General features: G+C 46.7%; 1 protein-coding gene across 2 annotated transcripts in view; it reads right to left on the bottom strand.

Annotated features, from left to right (window-relative positions):
* The window catches only part of VTCN1 (V-set domain containing T cell activation inhibitor 1), a 54,411-nt gene extending 30,065 nt beyond the window's left edge, over window positions 1-24,346 (bottom strand). Inside the window, exon 1 of one of the 2 annotated variants that reach the window (XM_057310339.1) lies at window positions 24,111-24,346. In XM_057310339.1, the coding sequence (XP_057166322.1) occupies window positions 24,111-24,142 (32 nt within the window). In that variant the 5' untranslated portion in view covers window positions 24,143-24,346. The remainder of the gene's footprint in view (window positions 1-24,110) is intronic. The other variant, XM_026483653.4, reaches the window with a different exon arrangement.
* Between the last annotated feature and the right edge of the window lie 2,887 nt (window positions 24,347-27,233).

Genomic DNA, 27,233 nt, shown 5'->3' with positions numbered 1-27,233 from the left:
AGGGAAACTGAGGCCTAGTGTTAAGGAACTCATCTAAGGGCTCACCCCTACATTATTAAATTAGAGCAGGATTAGACTTGGGTCTAATACTCCATCACCCATGGCCTTAATTATTATACTGTATGGTATATAAATCCAAAGTTTTCTAAATCCGGGGGTTCAAATCAGTTTCCAGGCTCATGTGTTGTGCAGTTGTAACTTATGGACAGACAACATACTCGATCTTCCATAGATTGAAGAAGTTCACCTCTCTAGGTGGTATCTTTGGTTTGAGACTCTGGAAGGAAAGCCAAAAGGCAAAGTAGTAACAGGTGGAAAAATACAGAACGTGAACAGAGAGACACCTTTCCCTAAACAATATTTGAGTTTGCAGCAAACCATTCTATTTTTTTCTTTGGCCTGCTCTATTTATAGCTGCCCCCTGATTGCCCATGAAGCATGCATTAGCATTTCATCAGCCTCGCGCACACTGTTTTCCAGTGGCGCAAGCAGAGCGAGACAAAAGTCAATATAAGGTTGATTGCTAGTCTTTTCCTAATCATACCTGTGTTTCCCATTCCTCCCTATTCTCACTGCAGAGGGAAAAAAAAAATGTTTCCAGAAGATGTCTCCAGCAGTATAACCGATTCCATTGTGTTTAATAACAAACACACTTCAGACCGTTCATGAACCTCCCATGAAGGGTCTGTACTGTCAGAAAAGCCGCGCAGCCTGGAGCAGTCTGTGTGGTCTCAACTGAAACAGCCTAATTGTAAGTCTTCCAAACCAAAGCTTGTGAGAGATTTCTAGGGGCACCCACAGCACCTGCAGTGAGACTGGACCGCTAATAAGCACATCCTAGCCGTGATGGGCGCTTGTCTTTTGGGCTGCTCTTCTCACATGCACGGCCTCCTTCCCACCTTGCCCTCCTCACCCCTCCTGCCCTAGCCTGGTCCAGAGGAGGGCAGGAGCCCTGCTCGGTGACAGCCTGGTCATTTCTGAAATGGATAGAACAAAGAGAAGGTGCTGCTGTACGTCTCTCCTTATCAACTCCGTGGAGAGCCTGGCGTTCTTCTCCTAATGAAGCCTTGATGGGAGCAGGGGGCTTGTATAATTGCGAAATGCTGCGATTCATCTTCCACCTGTGGCCACATGAAGCCCTACTCTGTCCACAGGATCGCTGTTAGGGTCAAAGAAACAAACTGTGCTTTGTACAGATATTAGCTATTGTTTTTAAATTATTGAGTTAATTCTTATTTTTTAGCCCTTCTCAGGATCCTCCAATTTAAGTGATCTCTCATTGCCCGTAGATCAAAGTTCAAATTTTGCTTAGAATTTGAGACCAACCTAAAAGGCCCCATATCATCTATGTGTCCCTTCTCCCCTTCTGGAGCTGTGAATTCTTAGCAAACTGATCTGTGCATTGCCCCCCGTTGCCCTCTGCCTATAACAGTCTTCTACCACTTCTCTGGCTATGAAAGGCAGGCCCCATTCAAAGCCCGGGTCAGCTCTGCCTTGTCTCTGGCACCTTTCCTGAAGGCCCAGCCCAGAGCATGCTCTCCTTTCTCCTTCCTTAGTGGATTTCAGGGGGTGAGGCAGGAAGGGGAAGCTCAAAGGGCAGGGCCCGAGAGAGAGAAGGAAGGCCAGGCACTGGGGTTTAAGATGGGGGCTAGGACACAGGATTTGGAACTGAGAAACAGGACAGGCTCCCTCCGGGGCGAGTACATTTCCCATAAGTCTTTCTCCCCATCAGTCATGGTGACCTGGGTTCAGGCAGATGGATGGGCCATGGAGCAAATGATCTGGAGTCTAGATTACCTTTGCAACACCTGAAAGCCACAGTGACTGTGGTGACTTTTCATTCCTTTCTCGCCTTCAGGAAACCCATGCTGTCACAGAAGAGTTTCAGAGAAGTACTTGGGCTGTCTTCTCTCAGGAAACCTATCCTGGGATCAGCTCATTGTTTATTCATTAATAAAGCTGGAAACAAGTCTATCTGTCATCCTCAGAATTTTACTGGAGCACATACACCTGTCAGGCGGTCTGACACCTCTGTGGTCTGAAATGGGATACAAGGGCATATTTGTATCCCCCAAGGCATCTGTCATTTGCTCAATTTCAGTCATAGCAGGAAAGCTCCCCAGTGAAAAGAAGACCACTGTATCCCGGAAATCAAAAGGGATATGTTATTCCGTCTTCCCCAGGTCTGACCCTGAGTTCCACCCAAGTCCTCACCAGCTAGGACCCACATTGTGTAGATGGCATGGTTCTGCAGGTGCGGCTGCAGGAAGCTCGAGAGGATGGACGTGTGGCAGTTAGACACCCTGGCCCATTCCTTGAGGGCCCAGCCTGCTGGAGCCACGTTCCTCAGCCACAGACCCTGGGCTGCTCTCTCTAATACACGACAGGCCTTGGCTGCTCACACCAAGGAAGGGAGGGGAGATACACCCTGTCCTAGGAGCCTGGTCACCCTTGAGTTAAACTCCTCTGTGAGAGAAAGACAATTCTCATATGATCTCACTCATATGTGGAATTTAAGAAACAAAACAGAGGATCACAGGGGAAGAGAAGAAAAGATAAAACAAGACGAAACCAGAGAGGGAGACAAACCATAAGACACTCTTAATTCTCAGGAAACAAACTGAGGGCTGTTAGAGGGGAGGAGGATGGGGGGATGGGGTAACTGGGTGATGGACATTAAGGAGGGCATGTGATGTAATGAGCACTGGGTATTATATAAGACTGATGAATCACTGACCTCTCCCTCTGAGTCCAATAATACATTATACGTTAATTAATTGAATTAAAAAAAATAAACTCCTCTGTGAGCCTGTTCATCTGTAACAGACACAAAGAAAGTTTCCTTGGTCTTCCAGCCTAGAATCTGCACCCTGCTTGTGTCCTGGAGCTGGGCTTGAACCTAAGGCCTCGTTGTGATTTCAGACTCTGCTGCTTGGTCTTTTTCCCCTGCTCCAGCCTGACTTCCAAGGCCTTGGTCTCAGCTTTCTCCTGTAGATTCATGGTTCCTGCATTCCCCCAGGTCGGGACTCCCAGCCTGATACTCTATGCAAGAAGGTTCTGTTGTGTTCTTCTGTATCCACCCCCAACTCCCATCTCAGACCCTGTGGACCCCCCCTAAACAATGCCTGGCCCAGGGCTTGGCACTAACCCAGGGATTAATTGGTTACAGGGCTAGTATGAAACACAACATTTCTGTTTTATCTTCTGGTCTAAACTTTTACATATTCAAACACTGTATTTTAGTAAAAGCTTAAAATTTAAATCTAAATATAAAATATTGATTTGAGCATAAAAAGTAAAGACTGTATATGAATTCTGAGATTTTAAAAAGTTCAAACATAAATACAAGCTCAAGAATTTACATAAATGTGTGGATACTTCATTCCATTTCTTGCCCCATTTCTGGCCCCCTAGCTCCACATTTCAACTCTTCTAAACTACTTTGGGGCCCTAAAGATGCCAGGCTGTTTCTTGCCGCTGTGTTTTATTCCTGCTGTTCTTCCAGTTCTTAGAACATGGTAGGGACTTAATAAATGTTTGTTGAATAAATGCTTTGCCTTAGAGAAGGCTTCCCTCAGAGTACCTAGCGCATAGTATTTAAAAGTTGTTGAATTAATGAATAAATCAAACATCCATGCTGTGTTACTAAGGGAAACTAATGCAGTCTTAACTTTCGAGCAGCCTATTATGGGAGAAATTATCATTTATATTCCTCTCTAAAGGAAGATAATCTTTTTAAAAATTAGGGTCTATGAAATCTTGCTGGTGCCGTGAATTCTAACACAGTGCCTGGGAGGGCTGGAAACAGGAGAAGACTTGGTTGGCGGGAGTCAGGGGTGGGGGGTACAGGAAGCCAATGTGGAGATGGAATTAATTGATAACAGCTGTGCTTGATCACTTGTTAAACTTGGGTCCTTTCAGTCATTTCTCTCTACCAATGATTTACAAAATAGAGGTGTCCCTCTACAGGAAAAAGGAACAAAAATGTCAATCTCTAGCAACAGTGGATATAAATATCCTTTAAAAAATAACAATCTTACTTTAAAAATGCTCTACATGCTGAATCAACCCCCAAACCACGCACATGTTTTTTGAACACTGGTCTTGCTGGCAAGAGAGTAGGAGAAGTCCGCAGAGGCTAAAACGAAGGACACTCATGAATCCAGCAGGTAGGGGGGCGCTGCACACAGTGGCTGTCCGTGCCTTCTAGTGGCCAAAAGCTTCCATCTTAAGAGCTGTGCTGAAGGCAGAGACAAGGCTAAGGGGCCACACAAGCTGGGGACTCTGAATTGGAGAATCACATAAGCCAGGACGCCCCAGTCCTCCAAAGGGCGACCACCTCATTTGGTCTTGGTTTTGGGGGAAGAGAAAACAGTGCTACCCTGAGATGGTGAGTATACCAGCCAGTTGTCATGCAGGTCTGAGGCCTGATCTCACGAGGCCTCTGGTACCAAAGGAACCTAAACTAAGAATCAAATGGAAAGGGTTCCTCGTTGTTAACAGGCCAATACCTCATAGAAGCAAAAGCAAACCTTCTCTGAAGACAGGTGCTCTCCATCCAAGCCTCAAAGGATTTCAGCAGGTGAAATTCCCCCAAATATATAAGCTCATAATAAAAAATCACAAGGAAAAAGTTACCATGAACAAGAACTGGTAGAAACAAGCAGCCCAGATTTGGAACGAAAAGACTTCAGATATTGAAACCATGGAGTACAGAATATAAAATAAGGCTTTTCAATGTGTTCAAATGCAGGAAGGAGGGGATAGGAAGCTTGAGGAAGCGACAAAATCTGACCAGACAAAGGTTTGAAATACAACCAAACAGAACGTCTAGAAATGGAAAATAAATCGTTGAAACTTCAAGCTCTGAAACAAATTGAGTTCCAGTGCATACAACGGAGGGGAGACTCAGTTAAGCAGAAGAATTACACATGATACAATATAGAGAAACAAAGAGATGAATAATATGGAAAAGAGGGTAAGACACACCAAGACCAAAATGAGAAATTTTAATATATATCTGATCAGAGGTAAAGAATGAGAGAGAGAGAGAGGCAATATCTGAAGAGAAAAAGACTGCATATTTTTTAGAATTTATGAAGATCTCAATTTTCAGATTCAGGAAGCTCAGTGAATCTCAAGTAGGGTAAATAAATGCTACAAGACACTTCATAATGCAACTGATGAGCAAAGACCAAAATGATCTTAAAAGCAGTAAGAGAGAAAAGACAGATTACCCAGAAAGGAATGACAAACTAATAGCTTGCATTCCAAAGTCACAAGGGATGCCAGAAAAATGATGGCCTGGTATCTTCAGAGTGCTAGAAGAACAGGAAATGTGAGTATGGCCCTAGTGCCCAGCAGGTAGGATATGGAGAGAACATGGCAGCCAACAAGAAGGCTTCAAGCCCAATCAACAGACTTGTAGATGATGGTACAAACCCTGAAAAGCAAGGTTTGTGCCTCCGCCGTGGAGAAAATCAGTCTTGATGGTCATCCAGAGAATTCGTTTCAGGCAATAGCGAACAAGTTAGAGAAACAAGTGACAGACAAAGGTTTGCTGTCCAGGGGCCCAAGCTATCAGAACTTCAAGAGATGGGTCAAAGCAAACCTTACTGGGCAGCACCCAAAGCCCAGGCAGCCCTGGGCTCTTCATGAGCATGACCTTGTGGTATTAGCACAGCCAGAACGGCAACCTGTCCCTCCCACCCCCCAACCAACACTCACAATGGGAACAGAGATCAAAGTTCAGTTTCAGTTTGTCCTCCAACCAGAAAAACTGGAAGGAAGCGTTTTTAATCTTAAGTCGTGTATATGTTTCTGTTAAGGTTTCGTATTTTTTGTACTTTGAATGACCCGTTGGTTGGTGGGACATTAGTGGGTCCCACTACCATCTTTTTAATGCTCTGAACTCGAGGGAGAAATAGTTGAAGGCTAGGGAGGGAACTACCTTCTTTGCTTGGTGCCTTTCTTCACTGTGTATGTAACACCTGTAGGATAGGCTCTAAAAATATTATATTCCTTTCCTCTCCCAAGAGACCCAGGCCCATGTGAAGAAGCAGAGTGATGGTGAATACGAACTGCGTTGTTTTCCAGGCCAAAGGGGTGGAGGGTGGAGTCAGGAGAGGAAGGTCTCCTGCAGACAGTTAGAAGCAGGTTCTGTTGAGGACCACGAATCCTACTAGGCTTGGGAGAAATGCCTCCCCAATTTTCCCTTGGTCTAGAAATTGATTAGCTTAGTTTCTCACGAGGCTAGATAGAGATGAGAAAAGGAAGTAATGCCAGAGTCCTTAAAGCTGCACCAGCCATATCCAGCTTGACTTAGATTTCAGAAGTCAGGATATGAACCTAGCTTTGTTAGTTTCAGATTTACAATGGCTTTTTAGTTTCTTCTCCCTTTCTAGGCATATCTTATCCAAACCAAGGACAGAAACAGTCTCTCACATTTCAGTCAAATAGGACCATTCCAGTGGCCACCAGAGCTGAGAAACCTAGGATGGCCGTGGGGATGGGACAACGCAGACAGGGGGCCCAGAGGACAAGAGGCAGGGATGACTGGTGGGGATGTTGGAACTTCTCCATCCGGCCAGGTTTCCCAGTGAAAACCAGCCGTATTCTCCTGGAGGAGGTTTCCAGAGCCTGCCAGAGGAGTCAGAGTCTAATGGGGTCAGGGATACCCTGGGCATGAAATGCTGCTTCATTGCTCCAAAATGGTCTCTGGTTGGGGGTGCGATCCTTCCAAAAATGGGAACGGTGGTTTGACATGCGTGAGAGGTCTGAAAGGGGTAGTTTAGATTCATAACTACTTGAATTTCTGGGCTCTGTCAATGACTCGGAGGGACAATAGGTAACATAATATAAAGTATAACAGGCCTGTGGCCATGGTGGCCATGGTAGGGTCTTCTCCATGTGGGAAGTGGATTGGACCTGTTTAGGCAGCTAGATGGGACATCTCTAGGGTTCTGGGCTCAGCAGCATAAACTTCAGTTGAGGCCCTAACTGGTCACAGCGCCCTTTCCCCCTGCCTCAGCAACCTTAGAGGAGTAAGCTCATTCTTAGCTATTCAGTATTTTCCTGACAATTTTGTAATGCCAGGTTTTGGGTTGGACTTGGGGGCTGAGAAAGTGCAATGAGCTATTTATTGCAAAGGAAAAGAAAGAACTGGAGGGGAGATAACGTGCAGAGAATGAGAAGGTAGCTTTAGTGGACAGCACCCCTTTTTTTTCCTCTCCATTCCTAATAGCAGGGGCTGTGTTGTGCAGCTGTCTTCTACACGCTCACAGATGCCACGGAGTCAGGAGCGCGGCAGTGACACGCATCAGAGCGGCCTTGGCCCAGAACCTGTCCTGTGCCCACGCTACCTCAAGGCAGATTCAGAGAGGATTACTATTTTTACATTTGGCTGCCAAGATTTCCGGGCCTCCTTTCAAACGCTTAGAAAAAGGATCCTTTTCCTATCCACTGTAACCAATTATACACTATTACCCAAACCTGTAATCTTTTCATTTCCCCAGGCACTTGGGCAACGAGGGGACACCTCGGTAGCTTTTGTTCGGAAGCACCAAGTTCCCAGGAAGACACCACATTATTTGAGCTCCCTTGTAAGTCACAGGGGCTCCTCATTCTTTTTCGTATGGCGTTCCTCCAGATAATGTTTGAGGGAAAGTGGTGACAATACGCATCAGGAGCTGTCACCGTGTCCTTGCTGTCCCTGGTACCTGTTTCTATCCTGATGCTTGTCACATCAAATTGAAATGATCTGTTTACACATGTGTGTCTCCTTTGTTCTCCCCCAAACTTCTCAATAACAGGCACTGTCTCTTTTTCTTTTTGCGTAAAGAGGTTGTTAAGTTTAAAGTTTCAGCTGGGATTCCAAGATACAATGGATGCCGCATACTGAAGCAAGAGCCCACGCCACTGTGCAGAGTTTTAAAAGGGGATCTTTGACAGCCAGTTCCATAATTCCAAGACACCTCAATCAGATGAAGGATATAACAGGGGCTCAGAGTAGGGAGAGAAGATTTGTGAGGTTCCTTCTGAGGACATAACTCCTCCCCTTCCCCGATGCACAAAGCACAAACATGTCTTGTGCTGGTGACACCATGAACTAGACCCTAAATCGTACTTGAGAAATTTGATGTGGTCTACAACAGGTCAGTGAGAGAGAAAGAGACAGAGACGGGTTCAGGTGGGGGGGATGGGGGACAGAAGGAACACAGGGCTGCATTTGGAGGTCATTTGCTCTTGTATGAGGCAAGGGATACATGCACTTGTCCAACAGGCCAGATATCCTCGAGTCATGATGAGTCTTCACTAGTAGGAATACCGGGGGGAGGGGACCTGAGCACTGAGTCATGTGAGAAGTACACCTTCCCGGGACCAGGGGCTAAGGGGACATGAACCCACTGGAGGAGAGGCCAAGTTTTCATCGGAGCCTTTGGAAGTTTTGTCATGTATTTCCCTACTGAATGCACTTCAGAAGGTCAGAGAGAGATAAAAATAAAATTTCACTTTGATTCGAACCTACTGGTCATGCTGAATCAATATATCAGTCACATTTATTCCCCTAAGTGTCAGACATAGTGCCTGACTCATCTTAGGCATTTGATAAATACCAAACTGAGCTGATCTGCTTTTGGAATGTATTCTTTTTCAGCTGAGCCAAAATATGTCCACGAGGCAGCCCAACTGGATGGCAGTCCATATTTTATTTCAGGATTATCTCTCCTCAAATAACCTTTTTGGAAAGATTTTATATGAATAATTAAAATTAGTAGCTAAATATAAATACACATTTACAAATCAGCTCTTTATTATTATGCATAAATATTGTCTAGCTCCAGAGACATGATTTTTTAAATCTTTTTTTTAAAGTAGGCACCATGTGGAGCCTCACACGGGGCTTGATCTCATGACCCCAAGATCAAGACCTGAGCCAAGATCAAGAGTCGGACACTTAACTGACTGAGCCACCCAGGTGCCCCTGAAGACATGATCTCATTATAACCTATGGAAAGCCCAAATATCCTGTGGTCTAGTTTTTGACAGTGTCACCATCAAAGAAATACCAACCCAATGGAAAACTTTCATGGAAACCATTGGACCTCTAGGAAAACATCAAAAGCATTACAGGAACAATGCACAGCAAACTTCTTTAAAAAAAAATCCTCTTTTGCAACTGCTATCCTTCTTATTAGCTCACCCAAGCTTTTCTTTTTTGAAATTTCCCCAAAACTCTCTCTGAAGTCCGCTCCCTGGTCTCTTCTCCCTCATAGTTTTAAGTCCATTCTCACCAGCAAATCCTCTGTCCTCTGTCTTAGACCTTGCTCAGTGTTCTGTGCAGGGTTTACTCCACTGAATTCATCATTATGAGCTGGAGTTGGGGAGATTTAGCAGAAAACACCCAAGATTTTCCTGAGGGTTTGGGTAGAGAAGGAAGAGACTGTGAATATTTCATTGTTTCCTCTGTCACTCCATAACAGAGGCTCTGCAAAGGGCAGCCCTGGGAGTTAAGGGGAACAGCTGACCCTCTGTTTTACTACCTCTGGGGCTTCCTCTACTCCACAATCTCTCTGAAGTTTAGCTTGATAATAAAGTGAAACGCTATTAGAAATTTAGCCCTTCAGTTTTGTTACTGATTAAAATGTATACTGTAATATTTAATCTCATTAATCACTGAGACTTGGGTGTAAATGAGTGTATTAGTTACTTTACTGAGAGTAGGGTTGGCTGGTAAATTAAGAAGGAGGCTAAGGCATGAAAAAGAAATCCTCTGAAATGGAGAAAGTGGGAACATTAGATACAAAATTTGCCATTTTCTTTTTCAAAACACTGGCAAGGGTTTAGTGCTGGTCCTGGGAAAGGCCTATATAGACACTATTATTTTGGGGAGTCTAGATGGCTGGTAGGGGTGTGAGTTGGTGCAAACTTTAGGGTAAGGAGAGGGGGACAATTTGTCCACGTGCATCAGAAGGCTTACAATGTACCTAGTGAGTTTCCATTCAGTAATTCTACTTCTAAGAACTCATTCTAAAGAACCAAAGGGATGCACTCCCAAGGATGGCAACTAAAGGGTTAGTTAAAATTAACATAGTAATTGTGGGCAAATCATTGAAAGCACCTACATGTCCAAGAACAGAGAGCTGGGTGAGTGATTAAGGTTCATTATTACAGGCAGTACTATGTAGCTGTAAAGAATCATATCACCCAAGAATATTTATTTGTATGAGACATGTTCCCAAAACCAGTAAATAGAAGGTAGTTTCTTTTTTAAGATTTTATTTTTTAATGTAATCTCCACATCCAACCTGGGGCTCAAACTCACGACCCCGAGATCAAGAGTTGGACGCTCCACCCACTGGGCCAGCTGGGCGTCCTGGAAGTATCTAAAATAATATGCACTGTATGATATCATTTATTAAATACAAATACTGAGGGAAAAGACTGAAAGGACATAATAGCGGTGGTTATTCCACACTAATCCCACATTGCATTTGTAAAACAAATAAGGAAAACACATTTAGCAAAGAAAACACTATTTTCCTTAGGTTTGATCTGTTTTTTAGACGGTGGGCAAACAGGCTTTCTTTCAACATGATGCCTTTGAAACAGAAACAGTGGAAACAGTTTCGTGGGTCAGTGGTTTGCACTTTTAGAGTCAGAGCCAGAACCCAGTGCATACGGGCTCGAAGTTACACAGAACTGGTTTGCCTTCATTTTAAGGGAGGAGTTGTGTTCATAATGTGGTTCGAGATGGTTCGAGAACAGCCTCAGTTCCAGGAAGCCCATGTGGGCAGCAGCACCAGGAGTCCCCGAGAATATTCAGATAAACAAAAAAACACTTCCTCGGCAGTTTGGCACCTTTGGGGAATGCCAGTGAAAGCCCACCATCTTGCAACTCACTTCTTTACGATTGCACTTGCCTTAAGGGTAGGAAACGGGGAAGCTAGCAGGATCCTCGACACACATATTAAACAGATTCTCCTCTAGGCCCCATATTTTCTGCCTTGGAAAATTAGCACTTACATTCATATAACACCTTTATTAGAATAAATGGAATATGGTTGAGGTCAGTGTTAGGGCAACTAATTACCTATTTGCTAATTCTATGAAAGTTGAGGATTTTGTTGATCTAGGAATTTGTCTATGAGAAAACGTTAACCTGGAAATATGAGAAAACAGCCAGATTTATCTCCCCCCGCCACCCCGGTTTTGGTCATGGTCAAAAGCTTTCAAAGTTTGTTTGTTTTCAAGATTTTATTTTTAAGTAGCTCTACACCCAGTGTGGGACTTGAACCCACAACCCCAAGATCAAGAGTCGCATGCTCCACCAACGGAGCCAGCCAGGCTCCCCAAAACTTTCAAAATTTTAGTCTTCTCCTATAGTTTAAGCACAGAAGTTGGGGGGGGTCTGTGAGGAAAAATGTTCTTCTAGTGCCTAAAAAGGGCCAAGAACCTGATAGCTTTGCAGTATCAAAACACCTCCTTCTCATATCAATATCCCTCTTTACTGACACAGTTTTACTTCAAAGGGCTTTTAAAGAAAGGCCCTGGAACATGGCATTTGGGATTTTGGCCCTGAGGCTCCTGGGGAGCTGGGCTCTTGACATAGTTATTCAGCCATCAAGCCCTTGGACCTAAAGGGATTGGCCTTGTAAAAGTCACCTTGCCAACACCCTGACCTCCCCAGCTGCTCCAACCACTTATTCTTAGCATTAAAAATAAGCTAGATTTCTTTCTAAACTAGGAAAGGGTATAGACTTTGGAGGCAGATAGATCTAGACTCTATTTTCGATTCCCTTTGCATATATTATATTCAACAGTTGTGATAATGGTTAAGTATGAAATTTATGATCCCTTGCAGAAAATATAAGTAACGGGCCTCACAGAGTCTACCATTGACCAAAGGCTTCCTGACCTCATCATCTCTCCTCTCATCTGAAAATTGTTCTCAGAAGCGATTTGATCTCCTCTGCTGGTTTTGCACATCTTCTAGTCTTTTCCCCAGACATCTCCCTTCGCTTTCTCACAGCACCCTAAGCCTTAATATACTCAGCTGCAAAACGGGAGGATAAAAGCCAACTTCTTCAACTGTTGAGAGGGTTAAACCTAGCCCATGCTGGTCTCTCCAGATGCCACTCTGGTCCCTGCTGTGCCTTCCTACATGTCTTCCCATCCTGCCCCACGTCATAGGCCTTGTATTTTGCCTGGATGTTCTTCCCACTTTTCCCTGCTTCACTAATTCCCATTCAGAAGCCACTTCCCTCAAAAAGTCTCTCTAACCATCTGCCACAATCACTACCACCAACACTGGATTAGAAGTTGATTTCAAAGTATTCTGAAACTGGCCTGCAGTGGCATATAGAGTACTGTATTATAATTGTGTGCTTATTTCTCTGTCTCTTCTTCTCATCTGTGCTCTGAATGATGTTAGGCCCTACACCTGGTACATGACTGTAACCCTAGGATCTCTGGTGCCAGGTACAAAATAGATGATCAATAAATACTTGTTAAATTAATCAGTAATGTATGCAGAACTTGTAGCAACGTATTGACAATACTGGAGGCCATGATTGTAAGGTTGTGGGACTGTAAGGTGATCTCACAAGAAGGCCAATGCCAGAATTGACGTAAGTTGTCTCCGAGAGATCCAAAATGTGGGGCTACATCCCTAACAAGGACAGACTCTTTGAAAGCTGGACCCAAAAGGAAATGGAAGATAGAACGTATATAACCATTGCTTTTAATACTTCTGCCTATTTTTTAAAGTCCACAGTGTATGGGTCTTCGTGTTTTTTAAAAGTTATCTTCTTCAAAAGGGTGATACAGCTTCTAATTAAAGATGTAGACATGTCAAGTAACGCAAGAGAGCTATGTGTTGCCGTCAATGTCACTGTCATGATCAGCTATTGTGCCTTATCACCTTTGATCCTCAGGGTGGTTTGGGGAGGTCCATTTATCATCCTTGCTTAACAGGGGAAGTTAAGTGACTGGCATATTACACAATATAGATCTGGAAAGGGAAGTCGAGTCAGGCCCCTCTGGTTGTAAATCCCACCCTCTTCCCATCTATCATGCAGCTGAAGAGAAGTAGCAATGTCCATGCCCCTTCCCTTCTGGCGGCTCTCAGAGATCTCCAGTATTATGAAGATCATTTGACTTTTATGGGTAGAAGACAAATGAGATGTGAGGTTCTGAAAGATGACGCGGCCTGCTCAAGGCTTATCGGGGTTTGCTCTTTCAGCATCCCTAAGTCAAAGGCTTTGATTTCACTTATATCATGAGAAATCAAAAAGGCTTGTTTTTACCCTTCCTGGCAATTGAATGTTTGTAGCCATGCCCCTAACAGGCTAAGCATTTCTTTTGTAAGCATGCTCACTCTGGACACTGTCTTCCATTGCAGGACCCAAAACTGTCAGGGCCCCGTTTAATGTCACTTAAGTCCTGCCAGGCTACAATTAACAACTTTAATGAACTCTCTGCTCTCATAGAGAAACAACACCCTATCAACTCTCATCTTCCACTTCCCCAGAAGTTTTGGATAATAACTACCTGCACCTAACACCTGCTAGATGACCACAGGGGCTGACTGAAGTCGAAATGCCTAGTCACTCCACAGAGGGTCTGCCACAGTGATGGCCATTAGGTAGCATATGAATGATAGAGAAGCCTGTTAAAGGCTCTCTCAGGGGAAGAACTCCAGACAGTGGGATGGGGGGTGGGGAGGGTGGAAACACTGAGAATTTAGTCATGGCCAAGCCTGTGTCTCACTCTCCTCTCTCTGAATCTACGCTGTCCAACAATTTCATTCTCTGTCATGGACATTTGGTTCTGGTGCCTGGAGAGAAACAAATTCAAATCTGGCTACGTGCCCACGTTCTTTACAGAGCATATGTGAGATGTTCCTTGAGGCACCAGCAGCCGGGACTGAGACTCCTCCCCACATCCAGATTGGCCGAACTCACCTCGCAGTTGTAAGCAAATTACGTGAACACCTATGAACTGGGACGATGATAATACCCGGAAAAGATGAACTAATTAATAATTATAATAATGAGAGGGTAGTCAAAATAATACCCATGTTTATTTAGTATCTGTCATTTGAGGAATATGAGATGAGACACTGATGTCACCTCATGAATCCTCCCTATACTTTAGGAGGGAGAAAAGGGCAGAGGTCAGTTACAAAATAGTCTATTTAGAAGAAGGTTAATCAGGGAAGAATTACTGTATAAGGGGAAGGTCTGAAAAATATGACTTTGGATATCAAAGATGGGCGGGCATTCCCAGAATGGAAAATACCAGCCTGCTCTTTTCCTCCGTGCACCTGTGTAGCCCTTGATGCTGCTCCCAGGCTCACATTAATGTGCTTTTTTCTATTCATGACTTCTGTTCTTTCCTAATTACTCTGGCCCCTAGATTCCCAAAGTGTGTCCTGATGTTTATTAATAAGTATTATTTTTAAAAGGATTACATTTTCATAACATTGCATCAATCACAATCAAACAGATTTCTTTACCTTTAGGACTTTAATATGCTAATACACCTAAGTGAATGTCCCAGAAGAGCACATTTTAGGTTGAACCTTTTGAAATTACCATTTCTGTAGGCTGGAAGCAATTGAACATTGCCAATTTCGTATGGTCCAACCTAGTCATATTCAACGCTTCCAAACTTGCTTGACTACAGAGCTCTTCTGGGGAATATTCTGTTGCAGTATCGGTGTCCTTGAGCCTCACTTTCGGAGTGACTGTCTTAGGTACTTAAACACAGAGATTATTAGGTGTTTGAATCGTACATGTTGCTTGGACTCCATGATGCTCTGATGCGACAGGATAATGGGTTGAGCAGAATGAGAAACAGGCAGATGGGGGAATCCTGCTAGGCATTGAGGCTGTTTCCAGGAAGGGTGGCCCAATATGGTCATCCTCCTACATAGCACTTGCTAGTATATGACTTACCCTAGCATGCTTATGGGACTTTATCCCAACCCTGAAGCTCATGCCAGCTCCTTTAAAGGATAATTGTCCCTATACCATTATAATTTGTTTCTGGACCCTGAGGCTTTTTAGCAGAGTAGAACCAATCATCAAATATAAGAAATGAATGAAAGACCTCATACCCGAGCAGGTTCCCCGGAGGAAGATCTGGATTGGTTTCCAGTTGTATGGGGCAGCAGAGGATCCCCAGATGAAGACCAGGCATAGAGAAGCAGAGGTGAACCCCAAGAGTTGAACCTCAAGCAGAGGTGAACCATACCAGTATCACAGGGGAAGGGGGGTTGGAATCAGGGGAGTGTAGTATCATGGAAACCAAGAAAAGAAATCAAGAAGTAGGTAGTGGGACACCTGCATTGAATGCTGTTGTGAAAATAGGAACAGAGAAATCAACATTAGGTTTGGCATTGACAGGAGCAATACCTTGGTATAGTGGGAACAAAATCACGGTTTACAATAAGGTACTGCTAAATGCTTTATATGTATTCACATAATTCTCACAGTCAATATTATTATGCAGATTCTAATATCATCTTCATTTTACAGATGAGGAATCCAAGCACAGAGAGAATAAATAACCTGCCCAAGGCCACATGGCTAAAAAGTGGCAGCCTGGCTCCAGTCTGTGCTAAGAACCACATCGTACTCCCTCCATGATGCCACGAATCTCAGATCAGTAACTCCAGATAGCTCTTTCAGCAAGTTTGCTGAGAAGGGAAAAGAGACATGGGGTGGGAGCTGGAGAGGCTGTAAAGCTGAGAGAGGGTTTCCCCTTGAAGATAGCAAACACTGACTGTGGGCTGCATGCTGACAGGTATACAAGAGGAGCAGAGGGAGGACGGCAGATGCTGGCTGGTGGAGGTGTTCTCAAGCAGCTGGCAAGATCACATGGATCCCATGGATCCAGGGCACAGAGGGGTTGCCCTCTGGTAGGAGCTGGACTCATCCTACCAGGAAGGGAGCCAGAAAAAAAGGGCACAGGTGGGTATAGCAGGTGGTTTTGGAAGTGGAAAGATGAAGGAGTATCTGTTGGCTGACTCCTATTTTCTCAGTGAAGGACACAGCAAGATAATCATCTTAGACTGGGGCGGGAGGTTGCGGGGTGGCGGGGGGGGGATCTTGCGAGAGGACTGAAGAGAAGAAAGGTATGAAATGGCCATTTTGGGTGGGGGGTAGGAGAGAGCACAATGAGGAGCCCTTAGGAAGCTAAAAGAGACAATTCAATACCCCTAAATTTTATGGATGCTCTCTCCCTTTCTCAAATCTTTCATGGTTTTTATTCTATGAAATTTTTCATTCTAAATCTGCGGAAAAAGAAAGTGGGGAAACCGTCTGCCCTTTCTCCCATTACTGCTATGCTGGGAGTAGTAGGAATACATTTGGAAGTGATGAGCTAGTAAATCTGAAATGTTCCAGGCAGATGGCTTGGGATTGCGGAAAGCTAATATAAAGAGAAATATGACCTGGGTTTTTTACCTGCAGAAACTTCATGTTTTTCCCTTTGCTTTCGTCAAGACCCATCTGTCCCTCTTTAGAACATTTCTTAAGGAGGAATGTGAGGTGATAAATGATCCCAGTGAAATTTATCTCTGTCTGGATTAAATCCTTGTGCTTTCCCTGAGGAATCAAGGAGCACAGAGAGAACTCTATTACAGGGCTTCTGGAACTTGAGAGCACGTCAGCATCACCTGGATGGCTTGTTAATAACACATTATGGGGCCCCACCCCCAGGTTGTGGTTCAGTGGGTCTTGGGGGGGCGGTACCAGAAATAATTTGCATTTCTAACAGGCGCAGGTGGTGCTGCTGCTGCTGTCCAGAGACTGAACTCGGAGTGTTGTACAGTGTGTTGCCACTCAGGTGGCCTGGAATGCTCCCATATCTCACCAAACAGGGACTAGAAAAGAAGATCTCTCCAGTTGACTGAAACCCCAGGACAATTCAGACGCTGAGGTCCCTTAAACCCAGCTGCCACTGTTGGACTTGTCCTTCCTTTCCCTCCCTCCGAATCACTTTGTTATTCTGTAAAAACAGTGGGAGAGAATAATTGAATAAGAGTAACTCCTACATAAAGTGCTAACTGAGCTGGGTGCAGCTCTCAACCTCTCATGTATGTTAACTCATTTAGTCTTGACAACAACTCTATGAGGTAGGTACTGTTATTAACCCCAATTGTCTGGGAAGGAAATGAAGACACAGAGGGGTTAAGTAACATACTTGAGGTCACCCAGCTAGGAGTGGACAGCTAGAATATGAACACAGGTCAGCTTAATTCTAGTACAAACATTATTTCTACTTCTTCATATGTCAAAGGTTAATGTGTAGGAAGCTTTGGTCTCTCCGATTTAGGGAGCCTTGCTGTTTGGGTAAATTGTGGTTGGCTGTGGTCCAACACAGTTTTTAGCTAGGCACACTGAGCAATATAGGATTATTGAAAGAACTCTCTTGTACACACTTTTTAAAACTGCATGACCCTTGGGCAAGTCACACAATTTATTTTCATTGTCTCAGCAATAAAATGAGGGGGTATACTGTCTGAATTTTCAAGTTCTGAAAGTATGCAATTCTCACTGAGTTTCAGTCACTTTTTTCTCCTGAACTCACTCATCTAGAGCTCAAGTAGCTGTGTGCTACTTGAAACAACACAAATTGGGGGCTGATAATCCACAGACTCTAGCCTGTTCTGGGGACAGCTCCCTCCTCCATGGTTAAGAACACTGGCAGTCACTTGTCCCAGAGGAAGTGAGTTTTGCCAGTGATGAGATGGGTTTTGCTTCAAGTGGCAGGAGATGAGGCAGAGCTAATTAGAAAGATACTTTTCTAATAACAGTTAGTATGGAGATCTAGGTGGGACCTAGTTGGTTCCTGCCACTGGCTGGCTGGGAGACATCGAGCAAGTCGTCTTGCCTCAACAATTGCATCTATGAAATGGAGATAATTAGGAGCGTGGGGTGGTTTAGCTAGTTAACCATTACCTAGTGCTTGGTCAGCTCTCCATAGCTCCAACTTCCCCCTGGATGTTGTGGCTCTTGATGTCAACAGTGCCTCATGAGGAAGATCTAGATGCTGAGTTTGTATACACAAGGATCTCCCCTACTCACCTCATTTGCTTTCATCCTCAATACTGGTAGAGCCAGACATTTATTCTAAACCATGGTCATTCTCAGGTTGAGAGACAGATTATGTGTCAAGCTCATAAACAATAGAAGGTGAGGTGGACTTGATTTTTTTTTTTCAAAACAAGAATCTAGAAAACTCTGTTCTCCAGAGTGTTGTTAGAGTCAACTGTCTTTAGGAGACCCCGCTGGCAATTTATCCAAAGTATAGTCTCATGAGAACACCTGTTCAAGGGACAAGAGGGCCAGTGGGGTCATGGAGTTGAGGTTAATATGTTTTCACAGAGAGCTAGTCATGTATTGGGCATAGTAGAATTGCAAATAATGACTCTACCAATAGCTAACCTTTATGGAGTTCTTAGGATGTGCCAGACATATAATCATTGCATGTCATTCACATAACCCTGGGAGTTAGGTATATTGTCACCCCCATCTTACAGATAGGGAAATTGAGGCTCACAGAGGCTAATTAGTCAGACTAATTCCAGTGGGGTAAGTGTTCAAGGTGACAGGAGGATTTGAATCCAGACAGTCTGATTCCAGAGCCCAGATAGGTAGCCATGGTGCTACACTGCCTTCATACAACAGTGAACAGGACAAAGGGCAGACCCTCAAGGGGCTAATCCTATGGAGGGAAACAGATGGGCACCAGGAACGGAAATCCATCAACATGGCCAACGACAAACATAAAAGGAGCAATTGATTGCAACCAGAAAGATTCAGGAAGACTTCAAAGTGAAGACACCATTTGAGCTGAATGTTGAAAGAGAGTAGCATTGTAAGAGTTGGAAATGGGGAAAGAGTGCCAGGCTCAGAAGATGCTGGACTTCTGATGGGGGCAGGAACACAGGTGCCACCTGTTTAAGTCTTTCTTCCAATGCACAGTTTTGTCTCATTTTCTAACTTTCTGTCCTGTTCATGGGCGATGGGCCCTGAAGGCTTAGATTTTGTAAGCTCAGAGAGTCTGAAAGTTGGGCCCATCTCATATCTCAGGGGGTTTCAAGTATCATCATGGCCTGTGCTGAGATCCTCCCCAAGCCAGGCCTTTCATGATTTTCCCGTGAGGCAAACTTTGTGTTGCCAAGCACTGTTTTCTCTAGCCATTAATGTCTGGTACGTTTGAGCCAGTTACCAGCTTGAAAACTCAGGGACAATGGGAAGCCAAGAATTCAGAGCAAAGCTCCTTGAGCTGCTCTTGTTCTAGCCTCCCTCATTTTATGTTTCATGCACCTTCTTCTGGCAAAAAGATTCCTGCTTCTCCATTAGTAACTTCCTTCCTTTGACATGTCTTCATTAATCCCATTGTTGCTAGTGATTTCCCCCAGTCTTAAATGCTCCAAAGAACTCACTTCAGATAGAAGAGTCAGAATAAGAATAGATGAAGAATCCAGGGAAAAGGAAGAAAGGAAAGAAGGGAGGGAGGGAGGGAGAGGAGGATGGAGTAAGGGAAAGCAGAATAAAGATTTGAAATCTGTGCCAGCTGGGCCTCATTTCTGCTACAGTTGTGTCTCTGCTTTCAGGAAGGAGAACTAGCAGATGTTACAGCTATCTGGTGTTCTCTGCTGACTGTGTGCACTCAATGCACCCTTGAGCCTGTCTTCAGGCTAGCCTCAGAGCCATCCCTGCCCCTTCTTGGCCTCATTTGGGTGCAGAGTCTACTTGGCAGGATGTTCTCTTCATTTTCTGGGCAAAGCCATGTGTGTTTTGGTGAAATGCTGCATAGGCCATATTTTTGTGTGGATTGGATCTCTCTATCAGCACCAGACCTTACTGAGCCGGAATGACACCCTTCCAGCCCTGGCACCTCTATGAAACTTTGCTCTGTTGACATTCCTGAGACTTGTCTATCCTGGTCTCTTCCTACCTCTCCCACCATGTACTCTCAGCTCTTTCTTTGATTCATCGTCCTCTGTCCACCCTTAAAAGTTGGTTTTCCATCCCTGCCTCCTTGCCCCTCTCTATGTGCTTTCCTTAGAAGACATCCCAGGTGATCATTCCCTGCCTGTGAGTCATTGACTCTCAATTGCTATCTCCAGGCCTGACTTTTCCCGGTTTCAGCCTCATGCCTTCCACTGCCTATTGAGCATCTCCAACTGGAGGTCCCAGGGGAACCTCAAATTCATCATGTACCAGAGTTAACTAACTCTCATCTCTCCTCACTCTTCCCTATTCACTCTGTCCAGTCCAGAAACATGGGGGCTTTCCAGCCTCCTTCCTTTGCCTCATCTACTCCTACTCTGCACCACCCTACATGCCCCTCCATTCATTTACCATATATTACTGATTTTAAGTTCTAAACGTTTCTGGAATTGATTTTCCCCTCTAGATCCCTGCTATCATTCCCTACTTTAGGTCCTCATTATTCCTTATACTTCTGACTGCAACTGTTTTCCTACTGTTTCTCCTGTCCCCCAGGCTCAATGCCCTCATATCCATCCTCCATGCTACCTCTGGAGTAACACACCTAAGATGAAAACCTCCAAGATTCCCCTGCTTGAGAGCCTTCATTGGCTCCTCATCACAGCAACAAACTCCTAACTTTGAGCCTGGCAGACAGGGCCTAGCATGACCTGGGTCTTCCTCTCCTGTTTCATCCCGGCACTCCCTGCCTCATGCTTCATACTCTGATGATGATAGGAGAGTAGCTTGTAGTTTTCCAAAACCCCATATTGGTCCATGAGTTCTATTCTATTCTATTCTTTCCTCTGCACAGAGTGTCCTTCCCACCCTTCTTCACCTGGATCACACTAACTCATCCTTCAAGACTTAACCCAGCCATCACCTGGCTCAGGAAACCTTCCCTAAAGCCCCAGGTTAGGGAAGTGCTGCTGTTGCATCCTGCTCTTATTATCTCTTGACCTATGAAGAGCAGGTCCGAATGATCTGTTTGGGAATCCTTCTCCTTCATTAGGCTATAATCGCCCAATGTCTTAGCTGCTTTTACCCCACTGCTTAGTCTAATACCCAGCACAGAGCAGGTACTCAGTTAATGCTGTTGACCAGAACATAATGTTGAGTAGGGGTCATTGAAGAGGGAACAGAAGGCAAGCTGAGGACAAAGCAGAAACTGACGCCCCGCAACCCCCGCCCCATGGGATGTAGGTGACATTCCTCAGGCACTCCTGGCTGCCCTAAAGGAAAAAGAAATAGTTAACCTATAGAGACCACAATCCTGCAAGACTTGCATCTCCCTCAGTTTAAAATGTCTTAGCAGTTTACAAGAACAAAGCATTTCTATCAATAACCTAGCTTCTGGAAGGAAATGTATACAATTGAATGTCTCTGTAACCTGCAGCCCATAGACAGATACTTGAAGCGTGCAGAGTGTAATTTCTCCAGGAAGCTCCCAAATATCTTCACGGTAATGCCTTGCTAGAGGGAAAAATAACCTTAACTTGACAATGGCAAGGCCTCTGGGATCCTGTGAGTCTTCTTTGACATATGAAAATCCTTTTGAAACTTCCCTGTTTCTTACCTCCCCCAAATCCCAAATATAAAATCGGCCACCCCTCACAACCCGGGGCAGCAGCTCTTTCTGCCCATGGGTCCTGTCCCTGTGCTTTAATAAACCACCAGTTTTGCACCAAAGATGTCTCAAGAATTCTTTCTTGGTTGTCGGCGCCGGACTCTACCCCATCGAGCCTCACTGATATCCCACAACCTCATCAGTCATGACTTTTCCACCCTTGGACCCCTAGCAGGTACTCAACAAACGTTCCATGGGCAAATGCTGTTCCTATTGACAGCTATAATGGGAAGAGGGGAGGAAAATTCTGATCACACAGTATTTAAATATACCAAGGAGGTCAGGCACAGTAGACACTGCACATCGGTATTCCATCCCTGAGTGGCATGCATCTTTGAGCATGAGATTTGAAGGTATTAAGCTCTCTGATAATTATTTAAGAGAGCAATCCACCACCAGGCGCTCTCATAAGCTCTCCCACACCACCAACGGTCATGATCACCTCAATAAAAGCAATCACTATGCATTAAGAAAATTATGGCAAAGAAAGAGGGTTTGTTAGGGCCAAGAGTGGACACGGGGTTCTCCCAGGTGGGCTCGCATGGTTCCCTAATTCTCCAGACCCTGGTTCCCACCGAGCCCGCCCACTGACCCTCTTCCGGGTGGCCTCTTTGCACAAAAGCTCTGCAGCTCTGTGGCTTGTCATCGCTTTTGCAATTGCAGAGCATGAATAGCTAATGAGGCATGCTGGGGCCGACAAGAGGAGTCTCTGTTGATTCCATTTGGTCTCTTAAGGGTGGGGGAATATGCATTTTGAACACCCACTTCCTGCTAATCCTCCCACCAAACCAGTCAGGCTGGTCTTAATGTATTATTAGAAAGCCCACACATCCATCTTTGGAACAACAGAGTCACTTGTTGCATGAGGAGTGTTTCACATCAATGGAGCCAGAATGCAGGAATGGAGGGGGGCGGGGGGAGCTGGGACAGGCAGGTCAGGGAGGGGGGTGGGGGCAAGCCTGGCTCAGAGGAGAGAGCTTGGGTTTCAGAGTTAGGTAGAGTGGATTTAAATGCTGCCCTGTCCCCTGCACGCTGTGTGACCTTGAGCACATGACTTAACTTCTCTGAGGCGATAATGAACTCTCACGGGCTCTGGTGAGGGTCAAAGGAGACTTCTGTAAGGCATTTAGCCCAGGGCATGGACATGGAAGGTGCCGGCAAAACATCAGTTCCTCCGACGTCGGTGCTTCCTGGGGTGTTCTTGCAGGACAGAAAAGCCCCAACGGATGCCCTCCTACTTGCTGCTCCTCCCTGGAGCAGAGCGTCTTTGTGGGCCACTTGAAGGGGAGTGCTGCCCAACACCCTGCTGGCCACACAGAGCCCCCCACCCCCACCCCGGCTGCAGGGCTAGTTATTCTAGACGGACACAAGGGAGGGAGCTGTCATTTTGTTTGAAGGGAGAGAATTTTCCAGGCTGCTGCTGGGAAGTAATATTCCCTCAGCCTCCTGACAAACTTCACTGCTAATCTGAGCTTTCCTTTCCTCCTTCCCACCCTTCTTTTCCTCTCCCTGGAAAAGACACCCAGAAATGAGAGGGTCGGTCTCTCAAACAACCCCTAGAACCGACAGGTACCAGCCTTCCTGTCTTCCTAAACACCATCATGAGTTGTGACGGACGTTGAATCACCAACCCTCTCGGGAAAACCCTTCCTTCACTTTCCATCTCATTCTTTGCAGAAAGGGAAGTGATGTCCTGCGGGGAAAAAGGGGCAACTAGAGGTAGCTATGTGAGCGGAGCAAAATGTAAGGGGTAGGCTGGCTTCTTCCCTCACGGATGGGGGGTTAGGCTCGCCCTCTTCTCAGCTCTCCATCCTGTCAGCTCTCCTTGCCTTCTGCATTTGTGCCTCCGAAGCTCCGAAGCTCCAAAGCTCCTGCGTTTGTGTCCTTCCCTGCTCTGCCCCGGCCCCCAGGGGGCCTTCGGAAAGGCCTGCTTTCTCAGCAGCAGCCCCAGGGGTCTCCTCTCCAGGGAGCCCCCAGGAGAACTAGGGCCCCATCCTGGAGCTGGGGGTGGAGGGAGGACGTTGGTGTGGGCTATGCAGCCATCCTGGGAAGTCACACCCCAGTCCCCTGCTTCATCGCGGGACCGTAGAGTGGGCTCCCCGGCATCCCACCCATCACCAGTCACTGGCGCCCTTCCATCCCAGCAGGCAGCTCCATGCCACCCTGCTCGGGGCCCCACAAGAGCCTCGATGTCTCGGGGAGCTCTCAGCCTGGCACCCACATGCCCTGCTCCAGATCTGCCCGGGCAGGTGCCAGGCCTCCGTGGCAGAAAACCAGTCTGACGCTGAAGAGGTGGCCCTGAGCAGCTGGGGTGTGGCGCTCGGTCAGGTCCGGTTCGGCCCTGGTCTGGCCAGGCTTCCGGCCAGCCCCATGCTGGATCAGATAAGGGTACAGGTAGCCCCGGAGTCCCCCGCACCCCCCAAAGCCCTCAGCCCTGTCCCCTTGGCCGGCCAGGAGAGAGAGGAGTACACTACCTCCAGAAGATGATCTGCCCTGGGGAAGCCATGGCGAGGGCAGGGTCCCTTCCCACGGCGCGCTGGGTGCTGGGGGACCTGGAGCTGCCGCTGCCCGCGCGGGCTGTGACTCACAGCCAGCTCTTGGGCGCTGGCCTTAAATAGCGCGCTCAGGCCGGTAGTGGTGCGTGCGGCCGCGGCCGGCTCAGGTATGAGGAAACGGGGCTGCCAGGCAGAAGGCCCTGCAGGCACAGAGGCACCCGCTCCCAGCCCGCTGGGGAGCCAGGCACGCAGAGCTGCCTTTCCAGGCCTCCACCTGGCCAGGGGGGCAGAGGCGACAGCTGCCCGGCCCCCCCCCCCCCCCCCCCCCCCGCTTCGGGGTTTGTGTGCAGCGCACGTCTCCTCCTCCCGACTCTGGAAGGGAGCACCGGGGATGGCGATGTAATCTCCAAATAAGAAGGGCCTGGAACAGCTCAGAGTGTCAGGGCTGTGCCGGGAAGCGGGGAGGCCGGAGCCCCTCTCCCTGGGGGCAGTTGAGGCTCAGACAGAGGCTGGTCACCCCCGGCGTGGTATCTCAAGGAGGGGATTCATGGTGGGGAACCTTAGGAGGGGGTGAGCGGGGATGACCAGGGTGCTGAGTTTGTCACCGAGGACCGAGCTGGCCCTGGGCCCCCGAGGCAGTCCAGCCGGGTGGGCAGACCTCTTCAGGCTTCTTAGCGAAAGGGGGAGAGGGCCGGCCCTGCCGCCCTAGCCATTACTCTCACGCTCCGGAGAGACACTGACTGGCTCTTCCCAGAAGCTAGTGCTGGGGGTGGGGGGTGAGTGGGTGAGAAAAACTGATCTCTGACATTTTATCCAGCACTCAGATTTCCAAGGAGGCAGGAAGTTCTTAAGACATAAAGCTCTTTCTCTTGCTCTGGAGAATGAACCTGGAGAAGGTCCTGGTGAGTAAGCATCTGACTGCCCACCTGACTGCTGACTTTGGGGTAAAGCGCCCCAGGATTTCAGCAGCATGATTCCAACGTTGGTGCGTGGGCTGCTGGAACAAGCAGCCGGATGCCGGGAAAGGAAGGCAGAACCAGGTGGGGGTGGGGGCAAGACACCAGGGGAGAGGGTCATGTAACAGTGGAGAGGTCTTTAGAGTCACCCAGGGTCTTTAGAGTCACCCAGAGCCAGGTCCACATCCTGGATTCTTATTTAGTTTTAGTAATCTCTGCACCCAATGTGGGGCTTGAACTCCTGACCCCGAGATCAAGCGTTGTGCGTTCTTCCGACTAAACCAGCCAGGCGCCCCGCCTCCTGAGTTCTTCATTAATCATGCAACTCTGGGCAAATTACCTTTCTCCAAGGCATCTTGATTGGAGTGAGGCGTCCATGAGAGGGGGTCCATGTGCCTCCCCCTTTCCCAGAGTAAATAAAGGGAATACCTGGAAGCTAGGACGAGCCTGTGCTAACTGGATTTTCCCGGGTCTGGGAGGCTGGGGTAAGTAGGAGCGGTGATTTCCACAATTCCTAGACATCTGACCCCACCTTGGTGCCCTCCAGCCGTCCATCATCACTACAGGATGGGCTGGGAAGGCCCTGCTCGAAAAACGAAGAGGGCCCACTGAGATGCCCCTGCGGGAGAGAGAAAGCCACCAAGGGGCAGCTTCTGTTTGGGGGCTGGCTGGCAGAACCCCCAGCCACGAGGGCAAGCACTAGCAGGCAGGGAGCTAGAGCTAAAGGCGTTCTGCTGCCTCTGGAGAAGCAGACAGACATCGTTCCGCTTCTGACTGTAAAACCTGAGGAGCGAAGCATGTGAAATAACGGAAACACCATGGCAAAGCAACAGCAATATCCAAGACAGTAGAACAACATAGACTTGTGTGTGTGTGTGTGTGTGTGTGTGTGTGTGTGTGTGTGTGAGACAGAGACAGAGACTTTGAGACGTTGATGTCTCCAGGATTCAAGAGCCTCTGTTGACATTTTCTTCTCTGAGAAACACCTAAGCCTCTCGCTCTGTCCTGGGCCCAGGCCATCTTTCTTCACTTCTCCTGTAAGTGGTGGGATTCTCTGTGATTCTGCCCTCTCTTCTCAGAGCACACATGTTCCCTGGGGACCTCGGCTGTCCTCTGCTTCAACTGCCCCTGTGTCTGAAGACCCCATCCTCTGTACCCCCCACTCCTGCGTGAGCTCCAGCCCCACATGTCCCGTCCAGGGGCTTAGTGGGCATCTCCTCTCATTGCTCTACAGGGACCACGAACACATCCCCGGGGGCGCCGAATGTGTCGCAGCTGGAATAGCATCTTCCATCGCCTCCCCCACTGCTCCTCCTGAGTTATACTCTTGGAAAGAGGCACGTCACCTGCCAGGTGGCCAAGTCAGAAACCTGAAAGCCACCCTACATCCATGTCCGCCCAGGTCTCCCGAGTCTTCCTCTCTGTATTTGTTGGCTCGGGTTGTCAGAGTGAAGTACGACAGATGGGGTGGCTCAAACAGTACAAATTTATTTTCTCACAGCTCTGGAGGATGGAAGTTCGAGACACTGTATCAGCAGGATTGGTTTCTTCTGAGGCCTCTCTCCTTGGTTTGTAGAGAACTGTCTTCTTGTGTCTTCACATGGTCTTCCTTTCGTATGTCTCTGTGCCCTAATCTTATAAGCACAACAATGACATAGGATTCACGCTCACCCTAATGACCTTTAACTTTATCATGTCTTTCAAGACCTTCTCTGGGGATGCGTGGGTGGCTCAGTAGGCTAAGCATCTGCCTTCGGCTCAGGTCATGATCCCAGGGCTCCCTGCTCAACCAGGAGCCTGCTTCTCCCTCTGCCTGCTGCCCCCCTGCTTGTGCAAGCTCTCTCTCTCTCTGACAAATAAATAAATAAAATATTTTAAAACAAAATAAATTATTAAAAAAATAATAGAAAAATAAAGAACTTTTCCTCAAACATGGTCACATTCTGAGGTACCAGAGGTTAGGACATCAACACATGAATTTTTTCAGGGAAGAACAGAATTCAGCCCATAACACTGTTTATGGCTTCCAATCCATCTCCTTCTCTCTGTCCTCAGTAGTATTACCTAAATTCAATCCCTCATGATTTCCCTTTTGAAGTGAATTTTAAGTAGTCTCTTATGTTACTGTCTTGCCCCCAGACTGCCC

The sequence above is a fragment of the Ursus arctos genome, unplaced genomic scaffold, assembly GCF_023065955.2.
Source record: "Ursus arctos isolate Adak ecotype North America unplaced genomic scaffold, UrsArc2.0 scaffold_12, whole genome shotgun sequence".
Lineage (NCBI taxonomy): Eukaryota > Metazoa > Chordata > Mammalia > Carnivora > Ursidae > Ursus > Ursus arctos.
This window is presented reverse-complemented; position numbering and strand designations above follow the sequence as displayed.